The sequence below is a fragment of the Scatophagus argus genome, chromosome 1 (assembly GCF_020382885.2).
Source record: "Scatophagus argus isolate fScaArg1 chromosome 1, fScaArg1.pri, whole genome shotgun sequence".
Classification (NCBI taxonomy): Eukaryota; Metazoa; Chordata; class Actinopteri; family Scatophagidae; genus Scatophagus; species Scatophagus argus.
The window spans coordinates 27,193,222-27,214,000 of NC_058493.1; the positions used below are offsets into that span (position 1 = coordinate 27,193,222).

The 20,779-nt window shown below is 46.9% G+C and overlaps 1 protein-coding gene across 2 annotated transcripts; it reads right to left on the reverse strand.

Moving 5' to 3' along the window:
• Positions 1-603: 603 nt before the first annotated feature.
• LOC124062738 (Golgi apparatus protein 1-like) lies at positions 604-19,953 on the reverse strand. Of its 2 annotated transcripts, XM_046395654.1 has the most exons (27): positions 19,568-19,953; positions 16,288-16,317; positions 15,160-15,246; positions 14,656-14,871; positions 13,977-14,180; positions 13,684-13,755; positions 13,396-13,582; positions 12,224-12,441; positions 12,018-12,139; positions 11,740-11,841; positions 11,210-11,363; positions 11,039-11,056; positions 9,382-9,519; positions 9,155-9,241; positions 8,987-9,049; positions 7,934-8,047; positions 7,220-7,308; positions 7,012-7,129; positions 6,404-6,496; positions 5,830-5,967; positions 5,544-5,667; positions 5,303-5,445; positions 4,855-4,956; positions 4,610-4,717; positions 4,201-4,321; positions 3,997-4,103; positions 604-3,538 (listed from the first exon to the last, which is right to left on the reverse strand). In XM_046395654.1, the coding sequence occupies exons 1-27, from the start codon at positions 19,901-19,903 to the stop codon at positions 3,371-3,373; spliced, it is 3,459 nt and encodes a 1,152-aa protein (XP_046251610.1). In that variant the 5' UTR covers positions 19,904-19,953; the 3' UTR covers positions 604-3,370. The 2 variants fall into 2 exon arrangements, with proteins under 2 accessions (XP_046251610.1, XP_046251619.1); XM_046395663.1 differs by lacking the exon at positions 11,039-11,056.
• Positions 19,954-20,779: the final 826 nt, after the last annotated feature.

The window sequence follows — 20,779 nt, forward strand, 5'->3', positions numbered from 1 at the left end:
TTTCCAGGTCACAGGCAGGAGGACGGAGGAGGCGGGAAGCAGACGAATGAGAGGATCCCTGTGTGAGTTTGTGCTCGGGGCAGTTTGGTGGGCTGATATGAAGACATTAGCGCCACCTGGTGGGAAGAAGCAGTTTGTCGTCACTGAACACAGTACTTCAAACTGCTAGTTCAGCTCAGTGCAAGAGCTGCTTTTCCACGCATTTTAAAAAGAAAATGTCTTGGGGACTATTTAATGACTCCGCAGAGCGACAACAGGAAACGACTGGACTTTCTGTTCATCATTTACCAAAGTAAAAGCTGCCATACATACCACAGTGTAAAAGTGCTCCGGTGCAAGTAAAAGTCCTGCAATTTAAATTAAATATTTTTTGAAGTAAAAATAGAAATGTATTTGTATCAAAATATACTTAAAGTACAAAAGTGTAGTGAAGTATTTGCAGATTAGTACCACTTGTGAATGAAGTCTGTTCCTGTCCACGATCACATTATGATTTTTAGTTTGTTCACCAGCTAATTATTTATTCACATGTATTTAAAATTCGTATACTGTGATGTAAAAACATTTTAATGCAGTCAGACTGAATCCTCCAAGCCAAAGATATGAAAATCAGCAGACGTTTTTATTAAATTGACAAATTTTTATCTGTACAGCAAAATCAAATCTCACAACGATAAACCTGTTACGTCTTCATATTACATGGCGTCATGTGAAAAGAAAAAAACTGCACATTGATGAGGTTCGTACACGCGGAGACTTACGTACGGAACTGCCAATGACATTTGCTTTTACTTCCTGTCACACCTGCAGACGCCACCAGGAGCGTGAAGCCGCCTTAAAGCGGCTCGAAGCGGTTTGTTTCCGTGTGTGGACCGATCAGCTCGGCCCTCGGCTTCACCACACTCCGGATCCTCCAGTTCACTGTCGGAAATGAGCAGAAGATGTCGTGCGTATACACTTCTGATCCGTGTCATCGCTTTTTTCTGTTTTTGTTTTGTTTTTTAAATCATTCACAAATATCGACACGCAGCCAAAATCACAAAGTAAATGCGACGAGTGCGTCATCAGCGCGCGTCGGCGGACAAACTTCAGCGCACTGCCGATGGAAATCAGGTTAAAGTGCAAACTCAAATCAACGATTCAAAACGCAGAAGAGCGTCTGCATGTCTTTAGTTTACAGTTAAAGTTATGAGTCGTTTGCCTGAAACAAAAACATGTTTATGGCTTGAATGTAGAATATTGTATATACTATATAATAACGATTATTTTATTTTGTCCTGTTCCTTTAACTGACGGATGCGGCCGCCAGCTGAAAGGCGACTGACCCGGTACAGACGCTTCGCTCACATGCGTCACATACATGGAGGACAGAAGTGAAAATGTACATGTGATATCAATCAGTTCAGCCTGACTGCTGGCTCCTCGACACTCCTGACCACTTACAGCTGCTTGAACTGATTAATATTATTATTATTATTATTTTTGGCCACTTGGGGGCGGCAGAGCGAGCTCGTGCTGAACAGGAGGGTTTACAGCAGCTGGAGCCAGCAGCTAATTAGCTTAGCTTAGCCTAAAGACTGGAGGCAGAGGGAAACGGCTAGCCTGGCCCACACACCTACGGACACCAGTTAACAGTTGTGAGCAGCTTAGTGTAGGAACTATTTTTTTGCTGCATCGTTGTGCAGAAGGACACCTTGTGCTCGAAACCATTAACTCGTTAGCTAACTGAGCTAACGTTAGCTTGCTTTCGATCCCTGAATGGCTGCGCATTTTGTTCTTTCTGGTGAAATGGAAACAGTTCCTACACAAAACTGCTCACAACAAGGCCTGTGGTGTCTGTGACTGTGGGGTGAACTGTCCCTTTAAACTGTCCCTGTCACCATAACCTCTGACTTTTCAGACTGTTTTTGGCTCGAGTGTCAAGTTTACCTACTGTTTGTTTCCATGCAGGATCTGACTTTTTAGACGTCGGTGGAAACAAACATCAAAGAGTTAAATCGGGGTCAGAAACGTTAAGCGAAGGCTTGCAGAGAAAATAACACAAGAGTCACGATTTCAAGGCTAAACTGCAAATCGATCAAAACGAGCACTGAATATCGTTTATCGGAATCAAAAGCGGCACACATGAGTTGTTTTTCCTCCCCGCCTTCGTCCAGTCGCACGTCTGAAGATGACAAAAACCAATAAAAAGCTGTTAGTTTTATAAATTTAAATAAGTTATTTAATTTTGCCCATACGGCCTTTGTGCGCTACATTTAAAAGAAAAGACACCGAGTAGCCTTATATGTTTAAAGAATTTGAAAACGTACATGACGGTTGTCAGGGCGTGAAACCGTCTGCTGATCCTGACGAGTTCTGACCCAACAGTCTAACAGTTGCACAAAGGGTTAAAATAAACGTTTAAATGGAATCTCGGCGCCTCCGGTCAGCGACGGCGGGCGGGTTAGCGGCTGCAGGTTTAATAGCGTGTTTTGACCTGTTTGGTGCCCTCAGTGCTTTAGAGGAAAAGCAACTTCCTATGCAGAAAAAATAAAGTCTTCGTCTTAAGTCAAACGTCTTGTGTTTAAATGCTGTATCCATATTAACAATCAACTCCTCGCAGAACAAAGCAAACTGGGTTATTCAGGTACAAAAGAAAGCCTCTGTGTGTTCTGCGACGGACTGTGTTGGCTCATTAAAGGCAACGGAGATGAGGGACTGGGGGCTCCAGGTGGAAACATCTGGGAGAATCTTCACGGTCCAAGCAGCCGATGGCAGGGAGTCGTACCGCGAGTCGAGCTGGGTTCCATCAGGAGGACGGGAGTTCACGATGGGTGTGAAAATGTTGAAAAGCAACAGGAATTCAACCCCAAAGTTTTGCCTCAAGATTTCAAGCTGCTCAGTGTGCGATTCAGGCAGCCGCGGTCACTTTGAACGAAACAAAGTCCTGCTGCACTACACGCTCCGGTCCCCACTGAATACAAAACAACAAGCATCGGGACTCGACGAGCGGGAAGCGATCCTAACCTCAGAAGCAGCAGCCCTCAGTCGCATCGTGAACAGCGCTGTTTTACAAACTTAAAAGACGCCGGATGACCTCACGTCCGACCCCAAACAAAGTCCTCGGCAAAAAAAAGCAGATTTCTTAGAGGAAAAATCATCAAGAACAAAACGTTCCAATCAGATCAGGTGCTCCCCGGCGTTTGGAGATGCCCAAATGGAGATTTAAGGGTTTTTTGTGATAGTCGGGGCAGCAGCTAATAAACAGATGTGAGATCCAGATGTTGGCACTGTGCGGGTTGGTTGGTTACAGACGGGACATCTGGGAGTGGAGGAGGAACAGGAAGAGGAAGAGGAAGATGCGAGGAGTCTTTTCTGAAGCCGTCGTTCTCTACCGGTCCTTCAGTTCTCTCGTCACTCGCTTGGTGATCCGACCGCACAGCAGCCCCACCAGGAACAGGACGCACACGCTCAGTGCGATCATGAGCAGGATGTAGTTCTTGGAGGGCGACGTCATCACCTGCACGGCCAGGTCTGAGAAGCCCTCCGCTGGCGCCACCTGCAGGACGGAGGGAAAGCGTACTGACGTAGTCAAACACGCGAGCGGCACTACGAACGGTCGTGTACTCAGGAGAGAACTGTCACTTCATCTGTTATTTAGCTGTTAAACTATAGAAGAAGAAAAGTTAGGCTGGATGACGATGTGTCACAGTTTGTCCCGACGGATTGTTGCTCTCTACACTCCCATTCATGTGCTCAGGTGGGAGCAGCCGCTGACTCAAGTGCGACACCTAGTGGTAAAATGTGGTATAACAGTCCGGTCTGGTGTTTGGCTTCAGAATGCTTACTTCAGCCCAACCCGAAAGTGTATTTCCCAAATGTCAAAAACATTTCTTTGAGTTTAAGCTGAGGAACGGAGATACAACAGATCGGTACGTAAAACAAAATAAGACCAAACATTTTGAGGACTCGGTGGGAGCTGTGACAAAGTGAAAACGCCACCTCCTGGTGTTTTACCTTCGCAGCGTAGCTCCACATGTCGATGCGGTCCTGGAGTCTTTTCTTGCACTCAGGCTGCAGACGAACTCTCTTGTCCTGTAACGCCTCCATCAGACACGACATCTCTGCGTGGCGAGAGACAACAACAGGTTAACTCACCCACAGAGCGCAGAATCTCACCGAAAGGCAGCGGAAAAGGTAAAAGCTTCTGTCGGCACCCACGTCGCCCTCTGCCGGGTGTGATGGCAGCACAGTGGTGTTTCAGGTCCAGAGCGCAGGCCGTGTGGAGGACCGGGTCCACAAAGATATCCGCCTTACTCTCCTTCAGCATGTTCAGGACTTCCTGCAAACAAGAACAACAACAAAGTAAGGAAGAAGGCGGAGTTTGAAGACGCCAACTTCCTGTAGAGTATTTCTGTTTAAATCCAGCTGGTGACGCCCCAAACTCATCGGAGAGGTTACCGGTCTCATCGGGCCTACAGCTGCGTCACCGTACGCGTTGTAATGAAGCAAACTTAACCAAACGAGGTTGTTGACTCACTGGAGTAGATGTAACTAAGTTTAGTTTCATAGTGTGCTAAGATGACCTGAAAAACAAAGTCCACAGGACAGAACAGTACGTGAGACTTACCTTTTTGCAGGCGTCCTGTTTGATTTTCAACAAGTTGACTTTCAGACACTCTTCAACCTGACCGGTCTGCTCCTGAGCTGCTGCCTCCTCCGCACACAACCTGAAGATCTGCAGGGGAGGAAACCCGACAAAAGAGGAAAATACAGACGGTGAGGGAAGTGGAATCTGAGGAAAAGAGAGAGTTCAGCCAGAGATCCAGAATTAACACTGTGTGTGTGTGTGTGTGTGTGTGTGTTCGTTCCTGCCTCATCTGAGCAGTGCATCTGGAGCTGAGGGTCCAGTCTGTAGTCCAGTGCCGACTCCTGGAGAATCACTCTGATCTGGTCTTCACAGTCTGGAGACAACCTCTGAACCAAACCCCAGCCAGAAAACACACAATTTAACACAACAACCGACAACAATTTATTCTTCAGTCCCAGCGGCATTAAAAGGTGAAACACACATAACCCAATAGTAGAAACATTATGTCCACTCTTCACTACACCTGCAGTGGTTCAATCTGAGCCCACATCTGTGTTTAGATTTATTCCTTGATTGATTTACTGTTTTATTCTTATCTTTTAGTAAGTTTTATTGCTGGTCTGAATGTTAGCTTAGTACTTAGTACAAAAAAGAATTTCCTCATTCTGATTCTGATTAACAGGAATGCAGTCTCCATCGGAGGTTTTAGGAAGCTGGTAGCCGTCGACTGACCTGGTCTGCGTATTTGAGTTTGAGGCAGGCGATGACTTGACCCTCCAGCTCGCTGTCCTCACTCGCTTTGTTCAGGATGGGCTGGCAGAACTTCGGGATGTCGGCTCGACAAGCTTTTCTCAACACGGGGTTCAACCTGTAGTCTGGAGGAGGAGGAGGAGGACGTGGACGTGTGTCAGGGAGGTCAACGTGTTAAGTCGGATTCATTAACCCTTCAGCAGACTCCAGGCTTTGTACTGACCCGTGTTCTGGGTGATCTGTCTCTTGGTGATCATCTGTTTGCACTTGGGATCCATCAGCTCGCTGTTCTTGTTCTGTTTCAGGCACTGAAGGACGTTCCTGGCATCCGCCTCAGTGCAGAACCGCTGCAGGAGACCAACAACCAAACTTCAGACATCATCTGGATCCAACACAGACGCTGAAATCTGACGTCTACACTTTAACGAAGACGTCAACTTCAAGACCAAAATTACCAAAATGACTTCATTTGGAGGTAAAACTGAAATGGGGCTGACTGACTGATGCACCTTGATCATCTGCTTGCAGACTCTCATCAGCTGGTAGTCAAGCTCGGGGTCGCTCATCTCCACCTCCTGCAGCCTGAAGATCCGCTGGTGGCAGCGCTGGCTGAGCTGCTTCTTCTGCTCCTTCAGACACTCGATCATCTGAGGAGAGAGGGGAGGAAGACGGGGAGGAGAAGAGAGGGGAGGTGGACAGGGGAGGTGGAGAGAGGGGAGGAGGACAGGAGAGGAGGAGAGAGGGGAGGAGGACAGGAGAGGAGGAGAGAGGGGAGGAGGAAGGTGGGAGAGGAGGAGAGAGGAGAGGAAGATGGCGGAAAACGGGGAGGAGAAGAGAGGGGAGGTGGAGAGGGGAGGAGGACAGGAAAGGAGGAGGACAGGGGAGGAGAGGGGGAGGTGGACAGGAGAGGAGAGAGAGGAAAGGAGGAGAGGAGGAGGAGGAGAGAGGGGAGGAAGACGGCGGAAGACGGGAAGGAGGAGAGAGGGGAGGAGAGATGGGAGGAGGAAGATGGAGAGGAAAGACGTTTAAAATTTATGACATGAATTTGTTGTGAGAGTTTGCTTTGTTTCCGATGCGTCTCACCTGAGCGTTACCAAAGGCCACGTTGGGGCACAGACGACTGATGTCGGACTTGCAGGGGTCATACAGCTCAGGTTCCAACCGAATGTCCTCCGACTGCGAGGGGACGGGAGGAGAAACAGGAAGTGACATAAAAATAAGGTAATCTACAAAATAAATCCTCATCTCACATGAACAAATTGCAGCTGCAACGTTTCGTGGAGACATTTTTAGATATTATTTATGTTATGTTTTCACATGAGTGCGGTTGATTATAAAGAGAAATATATGATATACTGTATATATAAATACATATAAGTATATATTATATAAATATAATATATACATGCTGATACACATTTGCAGCAAAACTGATTTCCATTTTCTGCCACTTCATACTTCCACTCCACTACATTCTGAATGCTCGTACTTTTACTGCACTGCATTTAATAACTTTAGTTACATAAAGTTGCAGATTAAGATCTTCAATTTGATCTGATGCCTTTAACTAGAAAAATGCTGAACGTGCAACAGTCAGTCTGTCCCGTCACGTGACCGATCCTCGCTTCAATCAACGAACCTCAGTACCGGGTCAAGTATCTGGACCCTGTGTGTGTGTGTGTGTGTGTTACCATCTCCAGCTCCTCCACCCGCAGCTGTTTGCGACACTTCAGTGACACCCGCTGCTCCTTGGCCTCCTGCAGCGTGTCGTTCCTCACTGTGGTGCTCAGGCAGATGACCACATCCACCCTGCAGGTGGACGAATCAAATCGGTTTAAGTCACATGAAACCAACCGCCAACCAGCTGGCTGCTCACACGGCGCCGAACGCTCGACTCACTTCTTCTTGATGTTGGGACACAAGCGGAGAACGTCCTCCTTACAGGCCATCTTGAACTTGTAGGAGAACCGGAAATCCTTCATTTGCACCTGAGAGTTGACCGCAGAAAGGAATTTATTGTTATCACTCGTATTAACCAGCAAAATGCTGTCATCATACTGCCCGATTTTTCATTTTTCCAACACTTCAGTGTCGCCAAGGGAGCCATCAAACTCCTCGGGATCGCGTCGGCGTTAACGTTAGCAGACGTTAGCTGCTGCAGCCCGGAGACAGAAGGATCACCAGCATGTTTACGAGCATCAACATCCATTTATTTTTGTCCAGTCAATTTGAAAACGTGCCACTTTGGCTCCTCCGCAGCCTCCTGGTCACATGTCACAAGAAACAGCCAATCAGCACTGAATAATCTGAATCTGCAAAGTAACTAAGGTTAGCAAATAAACGGACTGGAGCAGAAGTCTGAAGTAAAGTGAAGTACCTCATAACTGTACTTAAGTAAAGTACTTGGTTACATTCCAGCAGTGCTTATTCTGAGAACTTTGACCCGAACGCCAAACTTCACTGACGCCTGCTCTGTCTGTAGGATCTCCTGCTAGTCTGACGAACTAACCGACGCAGGACTCGTCTGCCGTCTCTCACATTTAAGTTCAGTGAATGTGAAAACTGCAGCTCGTCTGACAAGAGAAGACGAGAAAAACAAACGTGACAACTGACCAGCTGGAAGTGCGTGACGCCCACCGAACACTTCTCATTCATCTCCTTCTGGTGTTTATTCTGGACCAAACACTCCATCAGGTCACCTGTGTCGATCTGGTTATCAGCCACATCCTGCACACACACACACACACACACACAGATTAACCAGAACATTATTATTCACACAGCATTAAAGAAGGGGAAAACGGGTAACACACAGGAAGAGTCACAGTCTGCATGGGAAAAGTTTGACCTCCCAGTTTAGTTTCTCAGATCGTCTCAGTCAAGCTGTGATTTTTGTCCTGATGGCTATTCAGTTCAATTCAATTCAGTTCAGTTCAATTCAATTTAATTTATGTAGCACCTTCTACAATGAAAATTGTCTCTCGGTGCTTTACAGAAACTCAGAACCTGAACCCCTGAGCAAGCAGACAAGGAAAAACTCCCTTTTAACAGGAAGAAACCCTGAGCAGGACCCGACTCACAAGGGAGAACCATCCTGCTGATAGTCGGCTGGGTGAAGGAGGAGAAGAAGAGGTAGACAGGACAGAGAGGATGAAAGAGAGAGAGAGAAACATACATGCAATAAGCATCATTCAACACAAAGGAGGCTAAATGAGGGTCAGTTGATGGTCAGTGGTGGTTTTGTCTGTGTTAGAAATCTGCACATAATCTTTACACTGTGAACATCCCGTCCCATCCATTCTCAACATCTTAATACACATTTTTCATATTTCTTATTGCTAATTTGTATTAGGGAGGCAGCGATATCAGTATCAGGTTGATTATTTATACAGCAGTTAAGTAGAAATACACTTCAACATTTTTCCATTAGAAAATTACAACTGAAATTAAACTAAAATTTAAACTGACTTCCACTCAGTAAATCTTGATTAAACAAAACAAAAAACTCCAATTTTCACTAAGCAGCTAAAACTTAAATTTCCTGTCAAACTTGCCAGTAAAACTTGCTTCTGATTCACCCTCAGCTTCTGGATTTACTTCCAACACATTATCAGGTGTTGTGTTGTGCATCACCTTGTGCACCACCTTGTGCATGTCTGTACTCACGTGGCAGTGGGCCTGAGCGACGGGCTCGCAGGCTCTGATGAGCAGAGCGTCAATCTGGACGTCCTGCGGCAAACAGTGAAGAAGTTCAGACAAGCGAACAAACACTCACACCTTCACTTGAGCTGCTCAGGTGAGCACTCATCCCGGTTTCTACTTCAGATTAATGACCTCGGACTCCAGCTCGGTCAGGTTGCCCACGACGTCCCTGCAGGCAGACCCCAGGTCCTCCAGATGGTCCTGCAGACACTCCAGCTCCTAAACACACATGAAAATGGTCATTAAAGTAAACACGATTAGTGTTTACTTTAAAGGCCTCAGGAAGACTTTTCACTGTAAACAAACACAGTTGGGGGGGGGTTAAGGTACAAACTGCAGTCGTGACGCGTCCGTCTCACCTGTCCAGTGTCCGTCTTGTCGCTGCACCACTTGCCGAGGTCGGTCATGCAGCGTTTCTGCAGCTCAGGGTCTAACTTCACATCCAGCGCCCTCTGGTGGAGGATCCTCTGAACCTCCACCTTACAGTCCCTAGACAGCTACACACACACAGATAAGCTTGTACTAAAGCCTGATGTTAGTTACCGCTCAGGGAAGACAGCAGCGTAGTTATTTCAGAGTCAGTCAGTAAAGCTGGATTCAGAGTTAGCATAATTACCAGTTTATGACTTGTAATTAGCATTAATGTCAACAGGTCGTACTGTAATTACAGGTAAACTTCATCTGTGATGTATCCAACTCATCATAATAACATGGGAGCTAAAGCTAAAACAATTAGCAGAAAAGTAATCAAAGATGACATTCATTCTGCAACCAGGTGAAAATATTAAACAATAATCAGCTAAAATTAAATTTGACTCTCTGATTTGAAGAATTGTGGCCCAAGATATAAAACCAAGTCTTAAACTGTGAAGAAGTGAGAACCAACTGAGCTCACTCTCAGTATCTGACACACACACACACACACACACACACACACACACACAGATTACTGAGGCCATCCAATCATATAAAACCAAGCTGTCAAGGGTCTTCTCACTGATGAGTGTAATTACCACAATCAGGGCCAAGTGGACCTTCTGACTCAGAGAAACTGATTACATGGATATCAGGGCCAGGCAGGCTTCATCATTTAGAATCACTACACAATCATCATGAGGTGTAGTGGGCTGCAGTCACTGTCGTACGTAAAGATGGCCGACGCCTCTCCACTTCCTCCCGCTGTACAGGAGTGGAGCAGAAATATCACGGGTGCTGCCCTCTCATCCTGGTGATGTCATTTGGAGCCAGAGTCTGATTGAGGGGTGGAGCCACGGTGCAGAGTTCCAACCCATACACACATCAGAGCCAATCAGAAGGAGTGCTCAGCTGTCAATCATAATGTCTCAGCCCGTTTTTACAGCATCAAATAACTAATTAAAACTGATCAGAAAAATTAACGCTTGAACAAACACCAGCGTGATAAGAACATCCTTAATGACAGAAACCATCACTGGGAGAAATTAATTTGACGTGTACTTTGGGTTTTTAATTTTGGCTCATGTCCCATCAGCTAACATGGAGGTGGAGGAGTTTATGTGCTGTACTGCAGCCAGCCACCAGGGGGCGACCGAGAAGCTTTGGCTTCACTTTTGGCTTCGCTCATGTCGTCCATCTTTGTATACAGTCAATGGGTGGGTGGGTTGGTTGTATGTCAGATGCTGTGCTGACAGACAATTTGCGATTATTGCGAGCACGCTAACATAGTGAACAACATAATACCTGCTAAACCTCAGCATGTTAGCATTTAGCTCAGAGCACCACGGCCTCACAGCGTTGGTAGAACTGTTGTAGACTCAAAATAATGAAGCCTGCTTGCAGTTAATCGTCTTAAACATCTAAATTTCCACAAAAATTAAGTGGGTGATTTCAGTCACTGTCGTAAGCGATTGTATATTTAAGCAGACAGAGTGACAAAATAGCGCAGTCAGTAATTGCCACCACCATCATCATCATCATCAACATAACCCTTCACCAGGCTCAATACTGATCGTTTCAGGGTGACTGTCGACCACTTACCTGCTGGTCTGGGTTCACCTGGTAAATTTAAAAACATCAGTGTTACATCCTGCGCCAGAGCGAGACGCGCATGGATCTCGATAATCAGACAAAACCCCAACGTTAAGAGTTCACCACATACAGCAACAAACTACATTAGAAATCAGTGTGAGTGTGTGTGTGTCCTCATACCCGGCGTCCCTGCTCCTCTGTGCGGTAGGCGTGGCGGTACAGACAGGAGAAGACGGCGCCCGGCGGCATCAGCTCGCTGGTCTCGTTCCAGCCGTGCGTGTGACACAGTCGAGCGGCGTCGCCCTGACATTTCTTATACAGGAGGGGGTCCAGCCTGAGACAGAGACAGGGACATGAAGCGACTCCTGTCCTCCGTCCTGCAGCTCAGCTTGTGAAGCGTTAGAGTCATGTGCAAACTAATTTCACGAGGCTGAAGTCCTGATTTTAGGACTCATGCAAAGAGGTTCAAATTCGGATTCCTGAGGGGGTAAAGTCGCAATTCACAGATTAAAGTCTGAGGAAGCTTTCAGCCTGTCTTTGATTGTCATTTGGAGACTAAACTCATGACTCAGATGGTTATCATAGCACGGCCCTGACGCTCTGTTAGTCCGTGAGATTAAGATTATTTCGTCATGAATGAAAGAACTTTGAACGTTATGAGAAGGTTTGTCCTCTCGTTGTCTCTGTGGAATAATAAACAACAGACTCACTTCCAGTCTCTGGAGATGAAATACTGCAGCTCCAAGAGCCGCTGTTCACAGTCCTCCACCATCTTCTCTGTGTACAGGTGCTCCATCAGGCACGACAGGATCCTACACACACACACACACACACACACACACACACAGATGCACACACGCACGTTAATGAGGTTAAAGTACAACAACAATCAACTGATCATCATTTAAAGACTACTTGACATTTATTTTATATGTACGTCTGTGTGTGTGTGTGTGTGTGTGTGTGTGTGTGTGTGTATCCAGCTCACATTGGGTCTCCGCTGCGGATGTGTTTGCAGGCGGTCTGGATGACGGACTCGCAGGCCTCGTTGAGCGCTCGGTCGATCCGGTAGTCAGCCCCGGGGTCGGCGGACTGGATCAAAGTCTGCAGCTGCAGCAGAAACAAAAGCTTTAAAAGTGTTTACTTTATTTTGACGACCTATGAACCCATCATGTTCACAGCTGCGCTTCTTACGGCGCTCTGGCAGATGCTGTCGACCGTGGTGCTGCGGTCGCCGCGTCCAATTCTCATCAGGCAGTGCAGCGTGCGCCCCTTGCGGTGCAGGCCCGAGCAGTGAGCCTCGATCTCCGTGCGGCAGTGCAGCACGATCTCCGGACTCAGGGAGAAATCCTCCATCAGCATCCGCCGGTAGTCCAGCATCTCCCCCTGACACTCGCCGCTGACCGGATGACCTGCACAGCATCACGTGTGATCATCACTGACACAAAGGAGGTGAACTTGTATTGTGAATGAATGAATCCGCTTTCATCAGCCACCTGCTAACTTTGTGTGTCTGCTGTGTGTCGCTGGGCAGGCTGCATTAATCTGATTGGTTCTTTTGTCCGTTGCTGTTTATGCCATATTTTATGAAGTCATGCAGGGAATGTGGTGTGTAATAGTCCTTTAAGATCCCTGTCTGATAAGGTTTAGTACTGTACAGCGAGCTTCACCTCTTTGTATGTAATCTGTCAAGTCAAAGGTCTGACTGAAGAGGGAAAAACATCTGAAATCTCACGCTGAAAACGTGAAGTGGAGCCTGAGCGAAGATGCTGCTCTGAAACTTCTCAGCCATCACTACTGCTTTGTGAGAATTTCCACTTTATGTTATTTACTTCTCCTCCACTACATTTATTTGACAGCTTTGGCTCCTCTACACGTTTTGTTTAAAGGCCCAGTGTGTGAGATTCAGGGACAGAAATGGAGCACACTTCTCTTAATTATGTCTCATTTGTGTTTTATCATCTGAAAGTAGGATTCTTCGTGTGTGTTGTTTCCTTAGAATGAGCAGCTCCTCTGGCGGAGTTTCTACAGTAGCCCAGAATGGCCAAAGCAAACGCTGACTCTAAGAAGGGCCTTTTGCGTTTTCAGTAGACTCCGTAGTTTCTCTTACATGCTTGAAAAGGGTGAGGGAGGGGACGGGTGGTGAGCTGTTTGCAGTCTGCAACTTCACCACTAGATGGCACTGCAGTCCTAATGCGGTCCATGGGGCGTTTAGGGGATCTCTACTGCCATCAGGTGGCAGAAAGTTCACTGTGATGTAAGGATGCATCACCCAGCTGTGTCCCCTCCATCAAACTACTGTGTTGCGTTTAGATGAGTTGGCAGACAGCGATTGGTTCATCAGGAAAGCCCCTCCCCTCACTCACCGCGGTGCACAGCAGCCTCCAGACACAGCAGCAGGTACGACAGGCGGGCCTCGCGGGCTCGCGGCAGGTTGGTGTCCAGGCTGCAGCGCTGCTTCCTGAGGTCCAGCTTACAGGCTTTAGCCAGAGAGTAACTGACCCTGTAGTCCTGAGAGATCAGCTTCTGACGGACAGTCAGAGCGTCGCGGCACTGTGGAGGGGACAGAGGGGGAGGGGACCAGGTGAGGGGGCCAGGTGAATTTATGCCCTCCTCCTGATTCGCTCCACAGGCTGAGATACTGAGCTGCTTACCTTCTCTGACATGGCCTCCTCAAACTTGTGATTGAACAGACACTTGTAGACTTTCCCTTCTCCTGCCTGAATCTGCAGAGCGGAGGGACAAAAACAGGCTGTGACATCACGTTTTAAACGTTAGCGTTGTTTAATTAGCAACACTTACCTCCACCTGATTGCTATCAGAACAAACCTGGAAACATTTTAACGGAAAGCCGATGAATGAAGCTGCCTTTGATTTCATGCCAATACGATCTGAATGTTTAAGCTGTTGTTTGTGTTTTGTGCAGGCACTAATCGAGCCTCCTCACGTTCTGGCAGAATCTCTCGCGGTCGTCTCGGCAGGAGAAGTAAAGATGTCGGTCAAGGTGAAAATCGTCTGACGACAGTTCGGCCACCCGCAGGATGGCCCTCTGACACTCCTCTTTGATTGGTCGAACGTGCTCCTGCTGCTCCGCCTCCCTCACCAACGCCTTCTCCAGACAGACGATCACCTCGCCCTGGGAGTGGAGGTCCTGACGAGATCCGGCAGGTGAGAGAAGGCGGAGGAAGAGGAGAGACGAGACATCACGTGTGACTGAAGTATTTCTGCGTTATGCCACGTCCTCTGCGTTTTAGGTGAATGTTGTGCTTTTCCCTCCACTGCATTTTTAATCTTCAGTTCAAGCAGAATATAAATCGACTAATAACTTCTGATGTGACAGATTAAACTACTGAGCTGCAACATTAAAGTGATGAACCCGTTAATTAATCAATTATCACAACCCAACACTGTGCTTCACTGTGATTCTGAAGGGGGACACTCTGCATAATGTGTACATTAAGTATACTTTGAAACTTTTGTACTTTTACTTCAGTAGGATTTTACAGACAGGACATCTCCTTGTCACAGAGTATTTTCACACTGCTGCTACTTTACTTCTGCCACTGTGCAGCGGTGTATAACACACACACACACACACACACACACACACACACACACACTCTCACCTTGTGTCCCACGTTGATGCTGCCGCAGCGCAGGTTGTTGATGTCTTCCTTACATTTGTCCATGAAGCCGCAGATCAGTCTGTAGTCGCTGAAGATGATGCTGGTCATCTTGGTGATGTACTGGTTACATTGGTACTCGCTGATGTTGCCGCGGTGATCCACGAGGCAGGACACCAGGTAGCCGCGGCCGCGCTCCTCCTCGTTACACTCCTTTATCTGAAGGGTCAGCGAGGACAGACTGCGTTCAGCTGAGGTAGAAACACTTTGCACTGAGGGGACGGAAAGTTTACAGCGACGTGCTCGCGTGAGTACTTCCTGTTAATGTGCTGCGTGATAACATTGGCCTTAATTAAGTAAACTCCATCAGTGCTGTCAGTCCAGTCACTGACACACACTGTTCACCTTCATTTAGACAAAAACTAACTGCTGAAACAACTGCTGAATGTTTTAAAACATGACATGGACAGGAAGCTGAGGCCTGGACTTCCTGCGGCGCAGACTGACCTCAGCGATGGCGCTCTTGCAGACCTCCGTGGCCACAGACTCGAACTTTGGATCTGTGGTCAGATTAAGTTTGTAGTTCCACAGGAGCTGAGGGAGACAACGAGAGAAACCACGTTACTTCCTCACCAGGTATGCGACCACGTGCGTCGTGATGACGTCCGAGTCAAACAGCCGTCTGTCACGCCGAGGCTGCGTTAGAGACCACAGCTGACGCTGATAACGAGCACTCAGGGAAGCTGCACTGCAAGCTGAGCAGCTCTGGCAGCCGTTCACCAAACAGGGAGGGTCTATTTAAAACAAATTAGCTTGAGCCGCAGCGGGACCGTCCTCTGATTCGTTTTCAGATCCCTCCGCCTGTGCGGCGTCTGCCTCTCCGGCTCGACGCTGACCGTCCAGGTGTGCTTCATTCATGTGTTCAGTCCCTCTTTTGTCTTATTTTTAAAATTCATGTGTTTATTATGTTCCTGCCAGCGAGGCTCCAGCCTGCAGCAGCCAGTGACAGCTCGACCGCCCAGGAAATAACACCACAACACTACAGAGAGAGAGAGTGTGTGTGTGTGTGTGTGTGTGTGTGTGTGTGGCGGACATGTTAATTGCAGCCAGGGCTTTCCACTGCTGTAATAAAGAGAGTCCAGGTGGCGTCTCATAAACGGCTGTGAACTCTGAACGCTGAATGACTGAAGGTGGTGAACGCACACTTTTATAGGTTGTTCGCAGCTTGTGAATTTCCCCTGTGGGACCAATGAAGATCTGATCTGTAATATTACATCACAACTTAATTGCTTGAGCATATTTTATGTTGTTAATTTAAAACCGCAAATAAAATTAAATGCAGCGGAGTAATAACTACAATATTTGCCTCTGAGGGGCAAGAAGTTTGAATCAGCAGAAAGTGGAAATACTCAAGTAAAGTACCTCAAAACTGCACTGCAACTACTGTACTTGAGTAAATGTACTCAGTACTCACTGCAGTTACTTTCCACACAAACCTCCAAGCCAAGCTGTCCCAGTAAACATTCAGATTCTGATATTTTATCTTTACATGAGACTCTCTCGCTTCCTGTTTTCCTTTTCTCTCTCTCTCTTCAACGACCCAGTAAAGAAACGTGTTTTGGAGGGAATACTTACATGGTTACAGTCAGGAGAAATCTCAGTTTCCTGCACAAAGACAAAACAAAAGACAGAATTTTCTTCAGAGGAATTCAAATATTTCTGATTTCACATGCACAGCTAAGAAGACATCAAACCCCACATGCACCTGGCATTAAAGGCACAGTCCACCACTTTTCTTTCTGAAAGTCAGTAGAGATGATCGGTACGACTCTCACGGGCGGTCAATGTGCCCATTCACGAAATAAATTAATTGTTTTTCTATTTTAAAAAGGACATTTTCCATATGACTAACTTTTATTAACATCAGGAGACTTTTAAGTCCCCAGAAATAAACCAATGTGTACGAAGAATTTCCTTCATCAGATCAACCGGCCAGAGGGGGGGAAAAAAAACATGAAATCACAGCAAAGTGACGAGCAGAGTGAAAAACGGCAGCAGTTTATCGTGAACAAAGCCGCCAACGTCGTCGTCTGTGGGAGGAAACGCAGCGGGAGAAGCTGCTCTGACAGCTTCACGTCACTTTGCAGTAAACAGACATGAAAGCACTTCGGGTTAACTCGACTCTGCTCACGGGAACGCAGACAAAAAGTCCTCTTCTGACTTCTAACCGTCACTTCCACTGAGCGTTTCACAGCCAGAGGAAGCAGCGTGATGAGGTGACGGACACTGCAGTTCTCCACAGCATCCTCACACACATGACGGCAGCTGGACACGTCCACAGGCCCGGGTTGTGCCGCGGCAAAGTGACTTCCTGCTCAGCAGAGTCTTCTGTTCCTCAGACGCCCCTCAAGTGTCAGAGCTCAACGTTTGGACCACCACAAATAAATTATCTGTTACGCAACCACACGCTGCTTTACTGGCAGGGGCTGCGTGTGTGTGTGTGTGTGTGTGTGTGTGAGGGGGCCGTCGACTTTCTCTGGAGAAGAGGCAGATTTACAAGAGTCGTTTACCTCTTCAGGAGGCCACAGCTGTTATAGAGTTTCAGCGATGTAATTATCTCAGTAAAGAGGACATCACTCAGGAGGAGTGTGTGTGTGTGTGTGTGTGAGTGTGTGTGAGTGTGTGACTTCAGCACCAGGTGAAACCCTGAGTGTTAGTAAAACTGAGCGCTCATGTAACAATGACTCATTACAGAAAGTGATGTCTGCCTTAAGGACGTGTTGAAATGTTCGTACATCAGTGAGTGTAACTGTGACAAACACACATTTTACATCACGTGTTTGCATTCATGTCGCACAAAGAGGCGACATGTCGCGCCTGTAAGCTTACTGTTGGAATTTAAACGCCACAGCGCTGAAACCTTTTATTTTGAAAGACTTGTATCTGAATTCACGCGGCTTCCCCCTCGTCTGTTTGAATATTGGACATTTAAAGTCTTCTGTGCCTCAACCTAAAAAGAAACAAACCCGTAAAAGCAGGTTTATGAAACTGCACCACTTTAGGTTGTCTAATGGGAGTTTTCAAACACTCCAATTATCAGTTTAACTCACTTATTTGCTTCTGCGGATGTTTGGTGGCAAAGGGGGAACATTTTACGAGCTTCACAAAATATGCAGTTCTTTTCATTTCGTTGTTGGCACAGACTGATGAGTAATCCAACTCTGTTAATGAATGAGCATTTGTGTGTGTGTGTGTGTGTGTGTGTGTGTGTGTGTGAGAAAAGATTAAACTGGGTCACCAGACTTGTCATCAACACATCTGATATCTTCCTCTAACAGATCAGATCAGAGTGCAAAAGCTGTGAAGGGAGGAGAACAAAAAGAGAGCAAACAACAGAAACATTCAACAAAATGTCACTCACGATTGGTTTCATTATCAATTAGTCTGACAAATCCCGCGGTCCACGACACAAACCCGGTCAGGGTACGACCACGTAAGGCGAAGACGGGCAGCAAATCCTCACAACCGAGGGAGTTAAACGATTTCCATCAGCTCAGAGGAAACAAACGCTGAGGAGGAGCAACAGAGGAGGAAGCCAAAGCCATCAGCCCGGCGGTCTGCACTGCGAGGGCCGACTGACCGGGCGCATCAGCATCACATGACTCCAACTGTCGCCGTCAGTCGAGTAATCAATGAATCGACTAATCGGTTCGGTTTGTGCCAGACGAACACGCGCCCTCTCACAGTTTGTCGCTTTAAACGCATGTTGACACTCTGCCAGACGCCACCAACACCCAGAAACGGGACGACGTCTCCGGGCCGCTCACCCGGAGCAAAGCGAGTCGAGGTCTGACGAGTCCACGTTAAGAGAGAAGGCGATGGAACACAAATATGCCCGCGTCCCAGTGTTTTTGCTACGAGTTAAAGGCATCAAATTCAGGATGAGCGTCTCTCCACAAAAATCAATAAAGTTTATCAGTTTGAATATTAAATCAGTGTACTGAATTCGGCTGGTAAAGCATCCCAGCATCTAAACCATCAAACAAACGCAGAGGAGGAGACCAACAAAGAGTCATAAAATAAATTCAGGAACTCGCTGCTCCTCACTCTCAGGTCCAAAACTAAACCGACTGAAATTAACGCGCGCGTGTTGGCGCCAAACCAGCAGACTGTGATGAGTGTGGAACACATTTCGTTTGGGTTCTTCATCACTGAGAAACAAAAGCAGCAAAAGTCTGCGGCTTTAACTTCGCCCTGTAAGTCATGTGACATCTGCGTGACCGGACACACACACCTCACCTCACTCAGGTTTACCACATCCCACCTCCACCTGAAGCCGCGTGCCACCTGAAGCTTCCATTAGCTTGTTTTGTTCAAACCCTGAACATACTGAACTCACGATGACGCAGACGATGACGGAAGGAAGAGAGTTTTAGTTTGACAAAAGGCTTAAAATCATGTATCTAAAGCTCATATTTGTTATCGTCCTGGGAGTTTCAAACAGCGTCATGTTTACACCAACTCTAACTGCGCAGCTAAGCGAATAAATTCAATAAGAACAAAATAATTAGCATCAGTTATCATTTTAAAAACTTCGGATTAAAGTCCAGGCTCGGTGTGTGGTAACACTGGTCTACTCCTCTGTAATACTGCATACGAAATTAATTTCTTCCATGTTTGTTGTTTCTGGAGTTTCAGACAGGTGCGTGTGCGTGCGTGCGTGCGTGCGTGTGGCTGGTGGATGCTGGACGCTGGACGCTGGTGCAGGTGTAGATGTCCGCCTCTCCATCAGCTCTTCACCTCTGCATCAGGGCTGACAGCTGGTGCTGCTCTAACCCACCGGGACGACACACCCAGCGGACTCCCATCACCTCAGCCGGTGTGAACCCCTCCAGCTCTGCCGGCGGCCGCTTACCTCTCTGCGGTCCTGCAGGCACTCCAGCACGGCCAGGTTGTTGGTCCAGGTATGTTTGGGGCAGAGGCGGGTCAGGTCCTCCCGGCAGGCCTCCTCCTCCGACAGCTTCCAACCGGTCGCCCTTCGAGGCTGTGAGGCCCCAGCGGCGGCGGCGGCAGCAGCAGCGGCGACAGGTGCATCTTTGACCGGCGGATCGGCGGCTCTCAGGACGGGCGGGTTGGGCGGCTCGGCCGGGCCGCTGGCGGCTTTCAAGCCGAGGACGGAGCCGACGCCGCAGAGACACAGCAACGACGACAACAGCAGCGACAGCAGCTGAGTGCGACTGTGCGCCGCCATCTTCACACCACTGACAAGCTAGGCCTAATGACGCTGCATCACTTCCGGTCAGCGAGTTCATAATAAAAGCTTTATTGACCAGACCGAATATTGATTTCCGGTCAGTTTATCTTTGTGATCATTTTTGTTTATATATGTCTGTTTATTTTCAGGTTTTCGAACATGGCTCAGTGTCATTCGATATGTTTTTTCTAACAGTTTACCTTTTTTACACTGGTTGGTTGTAATATTAAGTCATTTTAATTTTTTACTTTATTTTATTTTCTATTGCTATCATTTATTTTATTTATAAACGTGACTCCAGATCCCATTTTGTGCTTATTGTCACTGGCAGAATGTCGTCGTTGTGACTAGGTATATTTAGTTAAATACTGCACCACTTTCAGCTGCTTGTACTTTACTTGTTATTTATTTTATGCTACTTTGTACGTGTACTCCAGCAGACTTCACTCTGTGGGCAAATATTTCACTTTTCATTTCACTACATGTTTTGACGGCTTTACTTATTGTTTCTCGCTTTGCAGATTTAGATTGCTAATAAAAATATAAACCACATTCTTAAATAGTTAATTGTAGATTAATGCATCACTAAATACAGTTTCATAATGTAAGTGATATACACTTTCCTAAGATGGACATTTCTGTATATAATGAGTACTTTTACTTTTGGTACTTTTGTACTTTTACTTAAGTCAGATTTTAAATGCAGGGCTTTTACTTTACTTTACTTAATGTGTGGTGACTGTGCAACCTGAGTGAAAAGAGTTCATGAGCGATTTACAAATAAAATATGGTTTAACAGACACTAAAACACTCACAATTCAAGCCCAAAAGATACCAAAACAGAGATAAAGACTGAAAACATATTCTCTGTTT

What these genes read in the sequence shown, in the direction of transcription:
- LOC124062738 (XM_046395654.1), bottom strand. Translation starts at nt 19,903, where the DNA reads ATGGCGGCGCACAGTCGCACTCAGCTGCTGTCGCTGCTGTTGTCGTCG. An exon ending in GCAAGAGCGCCATCGCTGAG is followed by an intron (nt 14,872 to 15,159) that starts GTCAGTCTGCGC and finishes CTGACCCTTCAG; the next exon opens with ATAAAGGAGTGTAACGAGGA. An exon ending in GCGAGAGATTCTGCCAGAAC is followed by an intron (nt 13,756 to 13,976) that starts GTGAGGAGGCTC and finishes TCCGCTCTGCAG; the next exon opens with ATTCAGGCAGGAGAAGGGAA.